The 18,268-nt window shown below is 48.1% G+C and overlaps 2 protein-coding genes across 3 annotated transcripts in view; both read right to left on the minus strand.

The window, feature by feature from the left end:
- The window catches only part of DGKZ (diacylglycerol kinase zeta), a 104,931-nt gene extending 103,883 nt beyond the window's left edge, over positions 1 to 1,048 (minus strand). The window contains exon 1 of one of the 2 annotated variants that reach the window (XM_019519299.1): positions 195 to 1,048. In XM_019519299.1, coding sequence (XP_019374844.1) covers positions 195 to 433 — 239 coding nt within the window. In that variant the 5' untranslated portion in view covers positions 434 to 1,048. The remainder of the gene's footprint in view (positions 1 to 194) is intronic. The other variant, XM_019519300.1, reaches the window with a different exon arrangement.
- Positions 1,049 to 10,582: 9,534 nt separating this feature from the next.
- The window catches only part of CREB3L1 (cAMP responsive element binding protein 3 like 1), a 74,013-nt gene continuing 66,327 nt past the window's right edge, over positions 10,583 to 18,268 (minus strand). Inside the window, exons 9-12 of the mRNA XM_019519303.1 lie at positions 16,273 to 16,372; positions 12,443 to 12,563; positions 11,555 to 11,819; positions 10,583 to 10,807 (exon numbers count right to left, since the gene is read on the minus strand). Of these exons, the coding sequence (XP_019374848.1) occupies positions 10,771 to 10,807; positions 11,555 to 11,819; positions 12,443 to 12,563; positions 16,273 to 16,372 (523 nt within the window). The 3' untranslated portion in view covers positions 10,583 to 10,770. The remainder of the gene's footprint in view (positions 10,808 to 11,554; positions 11,820 to 12,442; positions 12,564 to 16,272; positions 16,373 to 18,268) is intronic.

The following is an 18,268-nucleotide window of genomic DNA, read 5'->3' on the forward strand; positions in this document are numbered from 1 at the left end:
ATGGTGCATGCCAAGCTCCTGTTGCATGGCAGGGCCTGCTGCCCTGGCAGGAAAGGGCTGATATTGTTTTGTGATTTCCTCAGGGAATGGGATGGGGAGACCTAAGGGGATCCAGGACTGGCTCGGGCACCTCCCTTCCCTGCATTTGTTGCCCCCCCCCGCCCCCCCAGTGGTGCAATCAGGGAGTCTCTTACCTGTAGGACACCTGCTTTCTGATGGTCAAGTGCAGAAACTGCTCCTCCACCTGTGTCTCTGCAGCAGGACTAGCTGCAGCCCTCGGTCCTTTCTTCTCAGTCCATCCAGGGTCCCAGTCATGGCCTAGCTTGGCCTCCCTGGCTTCCACTGCGCCAGGTAGGTTGGCCTCAGCTCCTCTAGCCACCTCATCTTCTTGGACTGGGGCACAGCCTTGCCAGCTCCCAGGAGCTTCAGCCATTCCTAAGATCTATATGACCCTCCACCAACCCAGGAGAGCCTTGCTCCTGCTGCACACACGGCCCAGACAGACCAGCCCCACGGCGCTGCACCTGACTTGTCTTGCAGGGGGCCTCAGAGATGCTTCTGAGGTGGCTTGTCCCAGGAAAATGCACAGTCTAACTTTTTTGCCAACCTTTTTTACCCGCTTGCTGGATGGAGTCAGTGCAGCGCAGAACAGTTGGCTCTGCCTCAGGCTGTCTCCTCTTCTCCCTGGAGGATGCACACCAAAATCCAGATGTGAATATCCCAGACACCTCAGTGGCACTGAGATTCTTGTCCAAAATCCACCTGCTGCTGGGAGGGCGAACAATGAAGGGGCCAAGGGGAGCAGAAGCTGGATCCTGCTTGGAAAAAGAATCTCAGGAGGCAAGAGATCTCCAAAGGGCAAAGCTCTCTCACTCTGCAAAGAACAGTGGGCTCCCCTCTGCCTCTGTTGGGATTCAAAGCTGAGTCTCCAGGAGTTGGACCCTTTACCTCAGTGTCTCCTGCAAGACGAGCCAAACTCAGAGGCAAAAAAGAGACAGCAAGGAAGGTGCCCGTGCATAGATCCTGCAGCAGCTGCAGCAGCCAGAAGACAAAGCAGAGAGGGAGAGAGAGAGAGTGGGGGGAAAAGGGCTGTGCTAGTGCTACACCAGAGTGTGGTGTCACCTTAGAGACACTCAGAAACTGGCACTTAACCCTTCAGAAACCAGCAAGGCAGAGAAGCCTGGGAAACGTGCTCATTCCTCCGTGCTCTTGGATGGGGCATTTCCAACTGACACACTCTCAGGGAGGCGAGATGAAGCCATTTGCTTTAACAAGAAATGCAAATGCAAATATGGTCATGTTCCATTTGCCTGAGAAGCTGCTTAAGAGCTGTTAAAGTGTAACAAAGAGACACGCTGCTCAGTTTTCTGCCAAAGAGCGTCCAGCGTTCCTGTCCACTAGCAGGTAGCTCTGCAGCTCCCTCAAGGGCAAGCCCAGTTCCTCCTCCTCCTCTTTTGTGCTGAAAAGTCCTTTCTGGTCCCAATAACCTGGATAACTTGAGGAAGCCACTTCTTGCTCCCTTGAGTAACACTCCCTGAAGCAGAAGGGGCCTCCTCAACTCAGTCCTTCCCTGTCTGACTGGACACACAGTCCCTTCACATCAGGTTCGGACTGGGTTTTATACCTCTGGTTTGCGGTCACTGGCTCCATCTTTGGCCGGATCCTGCCTTGGGCAAGCACATCCTGCTGCACTGAGATATCCATTGGTGCGAAAGCACCCTACAAGGCCTCCGTGCCAGCTCTGCCAGTAGCGATTTTGGATTCGTTCTGCCCACTGACTCCTGTGCTAGCGTTGCAGGTGCTGGTTTGGCATCATGGGTGTTTGCTGCCTCACTGGGATGTCTGTCCATCACACATCAGCTTTGTTCCTGGAGCCACCCCACCTCACCACCCTTCCTGCTTCCACCCACTGCACTTCCCAGTACACTCATCAGTCATAACCCACTGAGCTCCTGCTTGGGCCAGCCCTACCAAATCAGGTCACTTGTGAGGATGGACAGAACAGGAGTCAGCCTGAGCTTGTCTCCAGCCTGCTGTAGCCCTTTCAAATCCCAGGCGCTCTTACTGCTGCTCCTTTCCCCTTTCCAACACCTCTTCCTCCAGCACATGGCTCCTTCCAGAGTCTATATGAAAGAGCTGTCAGCAAGTGGCTTGAGGTGCTGCTCCCACACCCATGCCTGGCTCAGATACAGACTGAACGTTCATACAAACCAGAGCCAGACAAACCCAACCCCCTTCCCCAGGAACCAGGACAGCGCCAATCCTGACAGTCTGGTTACCAGAGCTTTGTCCAGCCTTAAATGTCACTAGTGACATTTCCCTCCTCAGGGCTTACACCTTGGAAACACCCAGGCACAGCGAGCAAGGCAGGGCCCACCCCCACACTTAGTCGTGACTTGTCTTGTTGCCAAGCCCCCCCCCCATTCAGCTCTCCTCCTCTCCCTGAGTGAATCAGCCTCTCCAGCCCCCACATGGTTTTTGTTCCCCTTATCTGGATCCCCTCCGGCTTATCTTTTCCTGAGCTGCATTTGCCCGGTGGATTCACACCTGGAAGCCTCTTCCGCTTTCTCTCACTGACAACAAGCTCAGTGGCCTCTTTGTTTGCCAAGCCTCTGATCTGATTACGGGCTCCTCAGCCTGTTCCTTATTTACCATGAGGTGTGGTTATATTTTATTTCTTCTTCTTGCTCCCCACAAGAAGTCTTGAAATACAGACTATTGGAGCTCATTAGAAAAGAAATAGACCTATTGGCTGGTCCTGAGCTCCCTGGGGCTGAACACAACATCCCTAGAGGGGACTTCCAAAGAGAGACAGACTCTGAAATATGAATCTCTTGTGCATTTTCCAGCCACCTTGCTGCAAACTCCTGCTCTATTTGCTGCCCCCACCTCTCCCCACCCAGTGACTCTGTGCTCCCTGCATCTGAGTTTCACATTACTTTTCTCAGCCACAGTAGCTACATTTCCCCCAGCAGAACCTCACCTCTACTCTGGCTTAACTGTATCCCTTTGGGGCCCTCCGTGGGATTTCTCTGCCTTCACTAGTGTTCATTTCCTCCCCGCTTGGTATCATCCATCCTATTTATCACCCCCTCTTTCAGCTCACTGACAGACAGGCCTGATAATATAGTCCCATCCATGACCCCAGGCTTTGCCTCAGCTCCATACACTAGCACTACCCTTTGCTAGAGCTCCCCAGCTGGTTTTTATGCTCTTAGAGAGAGTCAGACAATGGAAGTCAATATGTTGATGAGAAACTATCTCTGGCAGCCAGCTGGGTTACACATTACCTGGCTTCTTGGATCCCCTCCATTTGGGATTTTATTAAAGGAAGTGACTGAGTGTATGGGGCACAATCCATCCCCACAAACCTTATCACAGTGACTGCCCCTGGCTCCATCACTTCCCAGGGAGACTGCCCATCCAGCAGCACATTCCCTACTAGGTGAGGCAGGTGCAGATTCACTACCTAGGGCAGGGGGTTACAGACATAGCACTCTTTGATCCAGGTTTCAGCATTGCCCATGAAGGGGGGACTGGATGGACGGACAGACTGACTGTGTTTGGAGTTTGCTCAGGTATTATCTTGGGTAACATTAGCTAGGTGTGGGCAAAATGCAGCCCGCAGGCTGGATGCAGCCCACCAGGCCATTCTATCTGGCCTGCGGGTCCCCTAAAAAATGTAGAAAATTAATATATATTAATATATATGTGGCCCTTGATGGCTTGCCAAAAGTCAGTAAGTGGCCCTCCACCTGAAATAATTGCCTGCCTCTGCATTAGACAGTTGCAGTGTCTGCAGTGGTATTCCTAGGACAACTGGCAAAGGGGCAGTAAGAGCTCAGGTTACGCTGTTCCACAGTGATCTTAAGAGAAGCCAGCTCCCTGATGTGTCCCTCAGAGGTCTGGGCCATATTCAGCTCTGTGTTCAGTCTCAGGCATCTTCTTGCCAGTTCCAAAACAAGCTGGGGTTAATCCTATCAGACCGTGCCTGAGCAAACCCCAGCTCTGCCCTTCTTCCCTGCTCCATGCACACCATTAGGTAGCACTACATCCTCCACTATTTACAGGAGACAACTACAAAAGAAAGTGGTGCCTGTAAAAATAGCTATGAGATAATTAGCCAGTAGATGACACTAAAGATTACATAGCATTGTGCTGAGTTTTACAGGACCAGTAAAATTTGTGTGTACTGAGAACAGCTACCAGGAGGCAATTGCTAACAATAGCCACAGGAAAAGGGGCAGGACTGTTTTCAGGGGGAGATGCTTATGGTTGCTAGTCCTGGCATTTCCTACCAGAAGACACTTTATGGAACAGAACAGGAACACTGGTAGTGGGAAAGTTCCCAGTTACTCCCTTCCTAGGCTACCTTAGTGAATGATGTTTGGGGGTTTGGGCATTGGTGGTATAGCAGCTCATGGCTACTACAGCTCCTGCCTTGCTCAGCAGGAGGTGCTATTGAGTGTCTAAGTTTATCTATTTAGCAATCCCTGGAATTATCTCATTAGTGCCTTCTGTGCAGTGACATTTTGGCTAATGCCTGTGCTCAACATCCTGAGCTAATTAGACAAGTCACCTGCGGTGACACCAGGGGTGTGATTTCCATTTTCCCTGGGAAGGCTGAGTCAGCGCTAGCTGAGGGTGGCTGCCTGTGACATTTCTCTTTTGCTGGTGATAACTATATTGAAGCCCTGGCTACAAACAGGAGATTCTGGGGAGGCTTGCTGGAGGTCCGTGTTGCAAGGTCTCCTGAGTTACGTGGTGAATCAACTGCCTGATGTTGAAGTCTCAGCTGCAGAGGATCTTTGTGAACAGCTGCTTTGAATGAACATCTCAGCAAGGATGAGAGAGTAATAGGGGGATAAACACACTCCCTTCATTTTTACCGCACCTATTTATGTGTGGAAGGGCTTTGCTCTCTCCAGGCTGGGTTCTTACTCAGGCAATAGAGAAAGAACTCTTCCTGTACAGGGAACCCAGGCCTGGCCTGTGTGTACCAAAGGGATGACAAAGAAGAGACAAGTAATTTAACACTCAGTGTAAAAAGCAAGAAAGAATGGGGCTTCTGGAGGGTCTGTGCCAGCTGCAGCCTTCTCAGCTGAAGGAGAACAGAACCAGTCAGGTCAAAGTGTGGGAGTGAAAATTGTGCAACTTGCTGTATCCTGTAGCTTCCCTGAGGGAAGTAAGCCTACCTTGGCCTTCAGCAGAAAGCAGCTCTAACATGAGACTCCCCAAGCAAACAGCCTTTAAAGACAGATAATAAATGCTGCTGGGAGGATGGGTGTGCTCGGGGACAAGACAAGGTCTGAAGATCTCCTCTCCTTTCTTCCCCATCCACAGGAGACTGGTAGAGGGGACACAGGGCAGGGAAAGTGGCCCTCCCTGAGATTGGCCCCAAACTTGGCACTGCACGGGATGGGGCAGTTTTTTTGCCACACATGCTGGCGGCGTGTTGGTGGGGGGCACTAAGCCACAGCACAGAAGTATAGGAATGGATATGGTGCTTTTGGCCCACCCACAAATTGTGCCCCCCTCAGACTCAGGAGGCACCAGTCACCTGATCCCATTGACAAGAGCATTGCTGAGTCAGGCTGGCTTTCTGCTTGTTGGCAGCTGCTGTATCTATGAGCAAGGCTGAGGATAGGCATCTGAGGAAAGGCAGGAGTGGATGGGCATCTGGCTGGGGTCATCTGACCCCAGCACTCTTTCCTGTCTAGGCAGGGGTTGGACTTGATGATCTGTTGAGATCCCTTCTGACCCTAGCATCTATGAAATAGGAATGGGAAGAGACAGCACAGATACTATCTGGGCTGGTCCTGCCACTTGCCTATACATTTCTGGCAGGACAGGTAGTATAAAACTTCAGGGGGCTTGATTGTGTGCACTTAGACTCTCTTCACATGCTTGCTAAAACCCTAGGGCAGGACTATCCCAAGGAAAATGCTCCAGCTCTGGCAACCTGAAGACACCATATTGGCCACCTGGTTAGAAAGATAAAACATGATTTTAAGTGGTGCCTGCAGCTTTAGGTTTGAGGTAGGATGTTTAAGCAGACTGGAGTACAGGGAGCCTGACCAGCTGACTGCCATTATCAATTAGCCTTGAGCTGGGGGGTGGCGGGGTATGAGGCTGTAATTGCCCCTTGGTTACTGAACCTCTAAGGCCTGCAGCATTCTGGGTGGCCAAGTCTGAGGCACTTGTCAGGTGGAATAGGCAGGAAATTGAATCTAATGGAGTGTAGCTGCAGGTGGCTTGTAAACAAAGACCTTCTCACTGTGTTAGAGTTCCTTGTTCTACTACAGTTAATTGCTGAGTTAAACCCTGCAGTTGGCTGGGAGGTCTAGCAATGATCAAAAGGTCCAGAAACAAATGTTTTAAAGACCTCGAGCAGCTTAATCTGCAAGCTATGAAACTCAGATGATTTTTCAAGGTGAAGGGGAATTTGCTCCTGTCAGCTAAGAACTCCAGCCTTCCTCAGCAACATCGGTTTTAAAAGGGCTAGAAATTTCCAAATGCTCCTGTTAAGAGCTCTGTTCTTGGGTCATTTCCTTGGCAGCTCATATGTGCAAATAGCAGGCAAAGATGCACTAGAATAGTTTGTGTGACAAGCTCAAAGAGATTATGAACATAGGCCCCATCCTAGTGGGACTTCCACAAGATGCAGGGAGAAGTGACATTGTGAGATGGGGGTGAAGAGGGGTGGGATTTCTCATGCTACCATGTGGTTAGGGGCTGTTTGTTTGGACAAGGGATCAGTGACCAAACTACCCCAATCACCCCTTAGGCCTAGCTCAGTCCTGTAAGTCAGGAGACTTACAAAGAAGCATATAAGGAGACAACACAGAATAAGGAATCTGAGCAGACTGCTTCCCACCAGATCTTTTCTTCTGGTGAGACACCTTGCCAGACCCAGCCTAGAGTGGACATTGCTTCAGATGTGTAGAACTGAGTGACCAGGACATGTAGCACCAGGCAAGGACACAAAGGGCAGGGCAAAAAAGAGTCGCATTTTCTTGTCTCACCATTAGCATTTAGGACCATGAAGAGGAGGGGTAGCATCCTCTCCCTTCAAGGGGACTTTGGAGAGAACCTGTGGCAGACAGTAACCATGCACAGGCCCTGTGTCGGTTACTACATACATAAATGGAAGCTCACTCAACCTTATGTGGGTAATGGGTCCATTCTGCATGTCCCCCACAACCCAGGGAAGAAAATGCTAGTAAATAACAAGTTTCATTGTCTTAAATGGGTGACATGGGTGCACTTGATCTATGCAAGAAAGAATAACAATCCTTTGTCCTTCCACAGAAAAATCTCAAAGTGCAAACATCGAACCTTACCACTCTAGCCTTCTGCCTGTGACATGCTTCAGGGAAGAATCACAACCATGTGAGGCTGCTCAGGTAGGGTCACAATGGCCTGGATGCAAACAGGACATGGAGCCCTCCCTCTGGAGCAATGCTGAGGCCATGACTAGAATGCTGCCCACGTTTCTGGGCATCTTGCTACCAGAAGGACATTGCAGCTTGCAGACAATTTTCCATCACCATCAAGTTTTCAAGAGGGGGCTAAATGAAAGGCAGGACCCAAGTTATCAGCTGCAGGAAGGGCCATATCACTCCCTAAAGTAGTCATGAATCTCTCTGGAACACTCGAGAAAATGAAAGGCCTGATTTCCTATTGGGTTTTATGCACAGGGGGGTCAAAAGGTACTGCTTTGCTCTGGTATAAATGGCTTCCCCAAGACACAGGATAATAGACTGAGGTAGGGTTGCCAACTCTGACTGAAGCTATTCTGGGAGATTGTTTTTTCCCCCCAGCATGACATAGTCATTAATTAAATTTATTTTCTTAAAATATCCTATTAAAATCTCCCGGATTGCTTTCCACAGTCACAGGGAAAACGATGTCGATTCCAGTAGACTCCTGGCCAATCTGGGAGGGCTGGCAACCCTAGACTGAGGGTGCTGGATGGGCACCATGAGCTTTGCTGCAGTTGTGCTTACTGGTAGGTACCCTCTGCTGCTCTGAAGAAGCTCTGTTACACTCATTTTGGGTACACCTGTTAATGTGCACATGCCATGCTGTACTGTGGCTCTCCTTAGTCTCGTCTGGAGGGTAGATATGCCCTAACTTTTGCCCAAATACAAGTATCATTTCTTTTCTTTTTTTAATGTAATTTCTTTGTTTTTATGCCTAACAAGGGGATTTGAGTGCAAGGAACCTTCATCTAGAATGCTACTGAAGATGTCTCTGACAAGGGGCATAAATGCAACATCCTGCCAGAGGCTGTCACAGCCCCTTATGAATATTCTATCAGAATCCTCACCCAGCCCTGGGAGGAAGGGATTACTCATGATTTGCAGGTAGGGAAACTAGGATCTGGTTACTATAGTTTGCCCACAGTCAAAAAGCAAGCTGTGGTACAATGGCAAATGAGACTGCCTACTTGTTCACACTGCTCAGAGGCTGTGTGTGAAGAGGGAGAACAGGACTTTCCAGAAGCCTGAGACCCTCTAAGGGATGATGCTGGCCATGTGCTTTGGCAAGGTAACAAGAAAATGAAAGGACCAATCCACCAAGTGCTGATGCTGCATCTTTTTTTTTTTTTTATTTTGCTTCTCCAAAGCGACTGCAGAGCAAGAGACAGGAGGGAAAGAAAGGGAGGCAAAAAAAGAGAGGCAAATGAAGGAAAAGGCAGCTGCTGGGCTACAAGGGGAAAGAAAGCTGCCAAAAGAGAGGAAGTTCATAGAGGCCAAGCCCGCTCTAACTCTTAATAAAATACAATATTGAAAATAGGATCTGAGAGTCTCCAAAATACAATATCTTAAGGGATCAGCAATAATACAAAATAAGGTTCACTATGTACAAACGATTTCTGCTCTTGGTCTCTGTACAATGGTGTCACTGGGGGCCATGCCTGAGGCTATGCAAGGGGAGAGCTGGGTGGCAATGGGAGGAGAGGGGATGCCCAGACCTGACAGTGGTTCTTTTTGCTGGGGCTGGAGTGAGGTGGCGAGAGGAAAGTGCAGTGGTATGTAGCAACTGATGGGTCCTGGACAGACCCTGAGTGAAGCAGAGTTGTTCTGTGGATCTTCCTCTTCCCCATCCCATCAGCAGTGTCCATGGGAATGTGGCTGTGGCTGGCTGTTTCCAGATTAGGTACAAGTCACTCCAGAGACAAAATGTAAAAATGGGGGAGAAGAGAGAGGGATGTGAGGGCAGTCCCCACCCTGCCCCCCAACTTGGAACCCCCAAGGGAACGCTCAGTGAGGGCCTTCCCATCTCTTCCTCCCCCAAATGTGGAAATATCTCAGGGCTTGCAGAGGGACTAGGAGGGAGGAAGAAGTGAACTACAGCAATGTGTTGAGAAGGGCTTGGGTAGGTGGTTGAGATAAGTGAATCAAAGAAGTATCTAGCATGGTGTGAGAGAACCAGCAGGGATACAGTGACTCCTATTTACAAAAGTGGGGCAACTTGGACAAGACTGGATGTTAGGCCTTAGAGTCCTGAACAAGCCTTGCAGCAAGGGGCAGTTGTGGCGGGGGGTAGAACAAAGAGACATGCAAATCTTTAGAGAGGGGCCTTTCCCGGGACAAAAATTAGTATCTGGGAGCTAATGTGAGATTGAGAGCATGGGGCTGGCTAGACTAGAAGTGAGGCCTCTTGCACACAGACAGAGATGAGGCAATTTCCACACACCAAGCTCAGCAGAGCCTGGCATTAAAGGTGGAGAGAGGTTGGTAACTTTGGTGCCAGCATCTGAGAAGGTGTCCCAAGCTCACTTGGATGACCTTTACTGAGAGCTCCCACTTCATCATCCCAAATAGCTTTTGCCACATTGCTGGGTTTAGGGAGGGGCCACTGGGCCTGTGATTCTCAGTCTGTTGGTCACAGACCTCCAGGAGCTTTCTGGAGGATCACAAAAAGGCATTTTCCAGCAATAATCAGTAGAAGAGGGTTTATCAGGTGTTAGTTTGTCTTGTGGTCTTACTCTCTCATAGGGTGGTCTCTAGAATGGAAAGTGGGAGAATCACAGGGCCAGTCTATGTTGTTCGGGGGGGGCGGGGAATGATACTATGTCTTTTGGAGCTCTGGTTTCCCAGGAGCTGCAGGCTGTATTCTACATCTATTTAATCAGTCTGGCAGCTCTCCCCCACTAAATTTGCACGCAGCTCTTTGTAGCAGGTAGGATTAGAAGTTAAGCGTGCACATCCACTGACAGAAAAATAGATCAAGAAGGAACTAGGTCTTCTCTCAGAGGCGGCAGCAGAATATTAATGAGGGGGTGAGGAGGAAATTCTCTCAACCTCTCCAGAAGACTAACCCCAAAGTTACCATCCCCTGAGCCTCTCCACTGGGGCAATAAGCCAAGGACATCCTCTATCCTTCAGATGCATCTGATGTGACCAAGGGAAGCAAAATGGGGCAGTGCCCCCTCATAAAGGAGGCTGTTGAGAGATGCCCTCTCCTCCTGACCAGGACCCAAATGAACATGCACACCTTTGGGCAAATGTTCACTTGCAGCAGAGAAAGGGGCTTTCTCCTCTGGCTTTGCCAGGCACAAGCTGGGTTTTGGCAGTCACTGTGACTCCCATCAGAGTGTTCCATACTAACAAGAGGGCACAGGCAAGAAGGGGAAGGATGAACCCAAGACCAGTTTGGGAGCATCTGAATGCAGTGTCCTCTCCCACAAAGTCTCCTCAATCACTCAGCTAGGAGGGGATCCTGCATCCAGACAGACGAGGCCTTGAGGTCCGGCAGCTGCTACAAATATTCAGCTGAGTCACTGGAGCTTCTCTCCCTAGGGGAAGGAAAAGATGATGATCAGCTGTTACTGCAGCCCCCTGTGCATTCACCATTTTCTCTCAGCCAGGGGCACTGTTCCAAACCATTCCTAGGGAGAGCAACCTTTCCTTCCCCATCCACTAAGCCCAACTTTTGCTGTAATCCCAGGAGGGTTGATCTGATGCCTCCCTTTATTTCAGTTCAGGGGCAGAGGGTGCTCTTCAAGATACTTTTTATCATCTTCTCCCTTTATTCCCCTCCCCATACCTACACACAATGCCCTGCATTTGCCCATCAGGCCTAGGAGAATGAGGAGCAAGAGGAGAGGAGAGGCGAGGCCAGACACATGTATGTGTCTTTCACTGGTGGCTTGTGCTCACACTATCTGCACTGGAAACAAGGAGAAGAACACTTTTGTGATGTGGTTTTTTCCTGGTTCTAAATCAGGACAGACTCCCACCCTGCTGCAAATGCTGGGATCCCCTTAGCTTCTCAGGTTCATTGGTTGTTATGTCAGCGTAACTGCATCCTCTCTCATCTACTCTGAGGAGCTCCACTGGGTTCTGTGTTCTCTACAGACAGGTCCCTGACCAATGCACTCTCAGGAAAATGGGTCAGGAAGGGAGCTCACCTATTCTGCCAACTGTGAGCCTCTTGTCAAAGAGCTCCCCTCACTGGGATCGAAGGGGCTGGGCCCTTTCCCTCCTAAGTCATACTTTGGTTTGGAGACAGAACCCCTGGAACATTAGGGATACCTGCTTACCTTTCATGGAACTGCTTTTTGAGGTGAGTGAGAGTTGGATCAGTCTGGTTCTGGTCTGGACCCTCCAGCTGGGACTTGCTTAGGTACTTGGCTGTCTCATGTGTCCTTGCCAGGTGGCCGAGTACGCGCTCTTGAGGCCTCCTCTCCTCAGACTGCCCCTTGTCAGTCTCCCAGCCATCAGGATGCTCCACAGGTAGGAAGGAGCTGTAGCTCTCCTCTAGAGAGCCAGCACCCTCATCGTAGAACAGGAGGCTCCGTGACTGAACTGTCAAAGAGGAAGGAGTCACTAAATGCCAAGAACAAGACCAGGTCTCAGTGGCATATGCCCACTAATCTCACTCAGCAGGTGGTAGCCCATGAATAAACTAGTGCATATATGTAGCCCATGAACATATACACACCAGCTCTGTTGCCCGGGGCAAGTGCTTGTATACAAACACACTGCCCTTGAGTATACACTCAGCCAACCCTGGATATGAGGCCCTGATTTTTCTCTCTCATCTTTTGTACTTTGGCATCTATGCTGTTTTGGTGCCACAGCAAATGGAGAATCCAAGCTGGTAAGAGCAGGGCACTGCTGTGAAGCAGCTTGAATTAATACAGCAGTACCCACAGGATGCTCTCACTACTTAAGTCTCAGCTGTGAAGAAGCCCCAACCCTTGCCTTAGCCCCAGCAGTCATCAGCAGACTCTGCTGTAAGGAAGCTCCTGCTGCCAGAATCTCAGCAGGGATGGATGGGGACCAGCTGCAAGGAAGTTTTCCCTGCCAGAATCTCAGCAGGCATGGATGGGACTCCACTGTGAGAAACACATACAGTAGAAGGTGCTATCTGGAGAAGAAGTGTTGAAGCCCTTCAGGACGAGACAGACATGTATGGTCAGACTCACTCTTACTGGTTGTATAAATGTCTGGTGCTGGGGTTGCTTTCACGGTCTGTGATGCTGAGGAGAATTCAGGGAGACATGGCATCATGGATCCCAGGACCAGAACAAAGCAGAGCACCAGCACCTGGGGGCAAAATGTTATAAAGCAGTCAGGGCAGCCAGCCACAAGGAATGTACTGATCCTGCACATGCCATGCAGGCACTGGGAGGTCATCTGGTCCAATGGGTAACTGGGTCACTTAAAATGCACAGAGATGCAAAGGATTCACTCTGCTAATCAGATTATCAGAAGGGGGTAAGTCTGGGGTACTCTTCTGCTGCTGTTTTTGAAATATCCTGTTTCACATCCACGGCTATTAAGACAGGGGCAATTTCCACATCTCATGGTGTGGATAGGAGAGGCTGTTAAAGACACTGGGGAATATTCTGGGGAAGATGGAGCCTAAACAGAAAGGATGGAGTCCACCATAACCAGCTCAGAGCCAGACTCCTGGCACAGAAAGTGGATTGAGTTGTCTAAAACAGGGGGTGGGGAAAGCTGGCAAGGATCACATCTGCTCAGTCAGGAAAAAACAGACCTCTGTCCTCATCACAAGCTATGACGGAAGTGACACAGGAACTAGAGCAGGGACAGCTTGACACCGGGGATAGATTCACCCAGTGTCAGAGTGAGGAGCTGAATAAAAGTAGACAAGTGGCCAAAAGGAAAAAAACCTCTACTGCCTATGTTAAATGTGACAAGACCACAAGTTAATTTAAGTGCATGGTGATCAGAGAAGATGGTGACATAACTGGAATCACTACAACATCATAGAAGGTCAAAAAATAATCAATTAATCAATGAACGATAGCAATTCCTGTCTGTAAACTATATGGGAGGACAGATTACATGACCGATTGGAGATTAGCAGGTACCTAAAGAGCTGCTAGAATGCACGAGAGATACCAAGTCAGAGTGGGAGGAACATGCATTACATCCTGTATAGACACAAATCTCATGTTGTAAGAATACAAACACACAAACAGTGTTACACTGCCTGCCTCCAGCTTAGAAAAAGCAGACTGTGTCCAGTGCCAAGAAAGATCAGAGGTGACAAAGTCTAATCAGACAGTAACAATGAATCATTTCTACTACAATGTGACACTTGAGTAGTTTATATGAAATAAGAGTTATGGAAGCAATTTCTTGATACCATATGCAACTATTTTTTGGAACAGAAAATTCTAGAGCTCAAGTGAGGACAGTATTTTCAACTCGGTTTGAAGTAATGCTTACCAGAGCCACTAAATAGTAATGGCCACCAGATAATTACAGGAGTGGACAGGTACCACATATTTGCACAGGGATGCTAAGTTGTACAAAAAGCGCTTTTACAAAAAGGGGGAAAAATGGGTTAGGGAAAAGCCCTAAACTGAAAAGTAAGAAATTGAAAACATCTAGATTAAACATGAAGGATACTTAAGCATGTGATCATGGTTACAGAAGGCAGGCAGAACCCTCAATAAAACAGGATTTGGGGAAGGGTAGAAAAAAAAAATATGGTAACTCAGAATGATAAGCAGTAAGGTTCAAGAAGTCAGAGAGGTATCCTGCAGAAGCCAGTTCAGAGAAGCTTAAAGTAAGGCAGGTGAAATGTGATATGGAAATTAGGAAGCTAAAGGGAAAGTCTGAAGAGATCATAGCCCCAAATAGAAAAAAAAACCCAAAACAACAAATTATTGAAATACTTCAGAAACAGGAAGCCTGCAAGAGAACTAATATGTCTGCTGGATTCCCATAGCATGAAGGGAACAACTAAGACAGATCAGGTATTGCTGAAAAGATAAATGATGCCTTTGCATCGGAAATCTCTCAGACTGACACTTTCCAGGTAATAAAGATGAATAATTGTCAGTGATTGAGGTGTTGGAACAAACTCTGATATATTAAGAAGTAATGAGTCACCAGGCCCAGATCTCTTGCCCCTAGAAGCTCTAAAGAAAGGTAACACAGTGTTGTAGCTGATTAAAAAAAATATATATATATTAAAAATATTCCCCTACAGGGAGTACTGGAGAGTAGCAAATGCCCTAGCTAACAACTTTAAAAACTTTAAAAAGGTGTTGGTAGGGAAGGAAAGGGAGGGGGACATGCTGAGAATTTCAAACCAGCTAGTCTTACTTCTGTATCAGAAACAGGAATCAATAATAAATTATAAACATTCAACCTACTAATAAGATAAGGACAGATCAGAAAAACATCTGCAAAGAAAATAAAATAGTCTCTCCAGCTGATTCCAACTTGATGAGCATCAGCAAAAGTAGTGGATAAAGGAAAACACATAGTGAGACATTCAAAAAGCCTTTGAGAAAATCCTTCACAAGAACGTCTTCAGACAGCTGCTGTCTACTGTCAGAAGATGGGAGGTGAGTTCTAACACTTTCAATGAGGCAAAACAGAGACTAAGAATATACAGTCAACTTTCATGATGGCCAAAGTTTAAAAGTGGGGTGCCCTCAACTTTCATATTAAAGCCAGTATTACTTAATATGTCAATCTGCAAAATAGGGAGGTAACAATTAGTTCGATTAGTCAAAACTAGATATGACCACGAGGAATTACAGAGGGATTTAACAAAGTTAGATGAATAGGCAGCACAGAAGCAAATTGCATTTGTTGTTGACAACCACAAGTTACACGCAGTAGAGTGTAAGAATACTTTGAACTATTCACACATCTTGTCATGTTAAAAATTAACTATAACTGTATTGTTGCGAGAGCTCAATGACACTTGCACTCAATGTGCAATGGTTAACAAAAAGCAAACAAAATGTTTGCCTGAAGAATGAGATAAAATATAATGTTTGCAACATTATAATGCCATTGTATAAAAGGAATGGTGTCCCCTCACCTGGAAAACTGCTCGTTTCTGGTTACCCTCTCTCAAAAAAGAAACAGTAGATGGAAGGGGGTTCACAGGAAAGTGGTAAGAGGTATAGTGACACTTTCATAGGACAGAAGATTAAATTAACCAGTGCTAGCCTTTTTCAGAGAGAAGACATAGAAGAAACTAGAGTTAAGTAATGAACAGTGCAGAGAGGGTAAAGCAAATATTCCAGCTGAACCTCTCTCATAACACCAGAACAAAAGGGAATTCAATGACATTCAGAGGCAAGAGATTTAAATCTGCTTAAAAGAAATGTTGGTTTTGTTTTGTTTTTTAAACACAGCACAGAGACAACTTGTAGGACTCATTGCCACAAGCTCTCCATGTGGCTAAGCGTTTAGCAGGATTTATAGAAAGAATTAGATGTTTATGCACAATGGGAGGATCCATAAAGAAGTTGGGATTAAAACTGAATTACTGACATAAACCCTCTTGCTTTGGCCCCTGCCTCAACCTCTAGCTGAGGGGGGTTCAGAAGAAACTTCCTCAGTAAGTAGTTGATTTTAATAACTGCCCACTGCAGGGCTTCTTGCACCACCTCTTAAGCATCCAGAATTGGCCACTGTAGGACAAGATATACTGGGCTAGATGAACCCTGGTCAAATCTGGAAGGGCAGTATTTCTATTGAGCCTCCAAGGTGGAAAGAGGCTCTTCTGGGCATCAAGAAAGATAACGATAATCCCTAGAGAAGATGTGTGCAGGTAAGTTTTCCTTTTTATTCCATGGAAATAAATAAGCCTAAGCAACTCCTCTCTCTGTTGGACAGAGGCACAGACTCCATTAGTTGGAAAGGGTTGCCTCAAGCAGCAAGGCATGCAAGACAGAACAGCACCTGGGGTCTCTGGGAAGCGAATGATGGGCAAGGAAGCATGGTCAATAGGGAATGAAGGACACAAAACACATACCATTAGGCAGGTCCCCGTCTGTGTAGAAGCCATTTTATAAGGTCTGGAGACCTTCCCAGTCACCAGAGCCTGGAGCTTCTGTAACTGCTGGAGCAAAGTCCTAGGACAAAAAAATAACCGAAAAGAATAGGATAATGCTAAGGCATGGATCACTGAGGGAAACAAAACTCTGGCTCCACTATGCATCATAGCTTTGCCCTGGATAAGAAGTGCTCCCCCCGCGCTCTCAAACCTTCCCACCAGATGGGCCTAAGGAGCAGACAAAAAATGGAAGTGAGAGCAGCAAAGAAACTGATGTGAAACTGATGGGACCGGGGTGGGGGCAGGATGGGACCGGGGGATGTGAACCTGATGGGACCAGGGGGGCAGGATACTTCTCATGGTGCCACCTTTGCTCCTCTGCTTTAACCTGACTGTGCGAAGAGAAGGGTAAGTGAGACCCTTCTACATCCAAAGTCAAAAACAGACTGCAGGCCAGGTCGCCCAACTGGGCTCAGTACCCAAGGCAAGATGCACATTCCAGACCCTCACTCACATCCCAATGTGCATCAGGCTGGAGGGAAAGGGGGTAGGAAGGATTTTTTTTAAAAGATCATGTTTCAGTTTCTCTTTTGGCAAAGACAGCAGAGGCTGTAGCCAAGCACAAGCATAGAGCTGAACTGAGCAAATAATTTTTTTCCCTTAGCCACACTGGCTGGGACACAATAGGTTCTCTCTTTCCTGTTGAAAACTACCACACACTCGCACAGTCTTTACTACCCCTTGCCACAGGCAGAACCCTTCGCTGGTCTGGAAAAGAGATCTGGGGTGGGCTTCTGATCCTGCATCTCGGGCTTTGTAGCCAGGAGAACCCAGCTTTCCTTTGTGCCAACTGCCCACTACTTTCTCTTCAGGACTATTGCCAACTCTTGTGATATTATGGCAAGTCTTGTGATAGTTTAGGTTTTTCATGAAGTCCCAGGGCCTGGAGTCAGGCAATTACAAAACAATCTCAGATTTCATTGGGGGGGGGGGGTCTGTTTCAGTAAAACCACAAAGCAAATATTAAAAGAATTCTGTTTCTCATTTTGCAAAGTATTAAGTTTTTTAAGCCAGTCCCATGATTGCGGGAGGGGGGCGGGGGGGGGGGAGCGCTGACTCATGATTTTTGAATGCTTGGGGCTGACAGTGCTGCCTCTAAGTCCTGGCTGTTTTTCTCAAAAAGGGAGGAACAGAGGAACAAGCTGCAGCTTATCTCATGTCCGGCAGGTGGCAGGCCTCGCCAGCCCACTGGCTTGCAGAAGTTAAAAAGGCGTTTGACTGACATCTGAGGTCTCCAGAGAGCAGCTTCCGGCCTGGAAGCTGGAGTCAAGGCCTCAGCATCAGGGGAATAGAGACAAAGAGCCTGACAGAAGATCAGAGTGAGGGCAGGGAGGCCAATAGCCCCTGGCCAGCTCCAGCTGCGTGATAAGGTCAAGTGGAGATGTGGGTTTGGTCAACAGGATCAATGACAGCAGTCTCCTCACTTTGGCAGAAGTCCCACTGTTCAAAGGAATCCCCGTGGATGCCTCTGTGGCCAGGGGGTGCATATCTAAATGTGTGTGCATGGAGCCAGAACAGAGACCTGCGAAAGGGCTTCCTACCCTAAGCTGGAGGTGAATGGGAAAGTCCCAGTACTGATACTGGATCAGCTGTACCAAAAGTGCACAGGAAAGAAGGCAGCACTCTTCCAAATGCTATTTACCACTGGTTTTGTGTGGGGATGCATCTTCCCTGCTAGCTTCACAGGAAACAAATTCCCAGAGTGGAGAGGCTGCCAGCGCTGAATACTAGGACCTCATGCTCTCCAGATTTTCAGCTAAGGGAGCCAGAGGCCTGTTTTGGGGCTTAGAGAAGAGACTCACTTTCTGAGGCTGAGAGCAGTGTCAGTGTGGGTAAGAGAGAGCTCCCTTCGTCTCAGGTGTGGGGTGGGGAGCAGCAAGACAGTCGTTGGTGCTAACCAAGAAGAGAGCTCCCA

Source organism: Gavialis gangeticus, unplaced genomic scaffold (genome assembly GCF_001723915.1).
Source record: "Gavialis gangeticus isolate Ggan-Ray unplaced genomic scaffold, GavGan_comp1, whole genome shotgun sequence".
NCBI classification, from domain to species: Eukaryota; Metazoa; Chordata; order Crocodylia; family Gavialidae; genus Gavialis; species Gavialis gangeticus.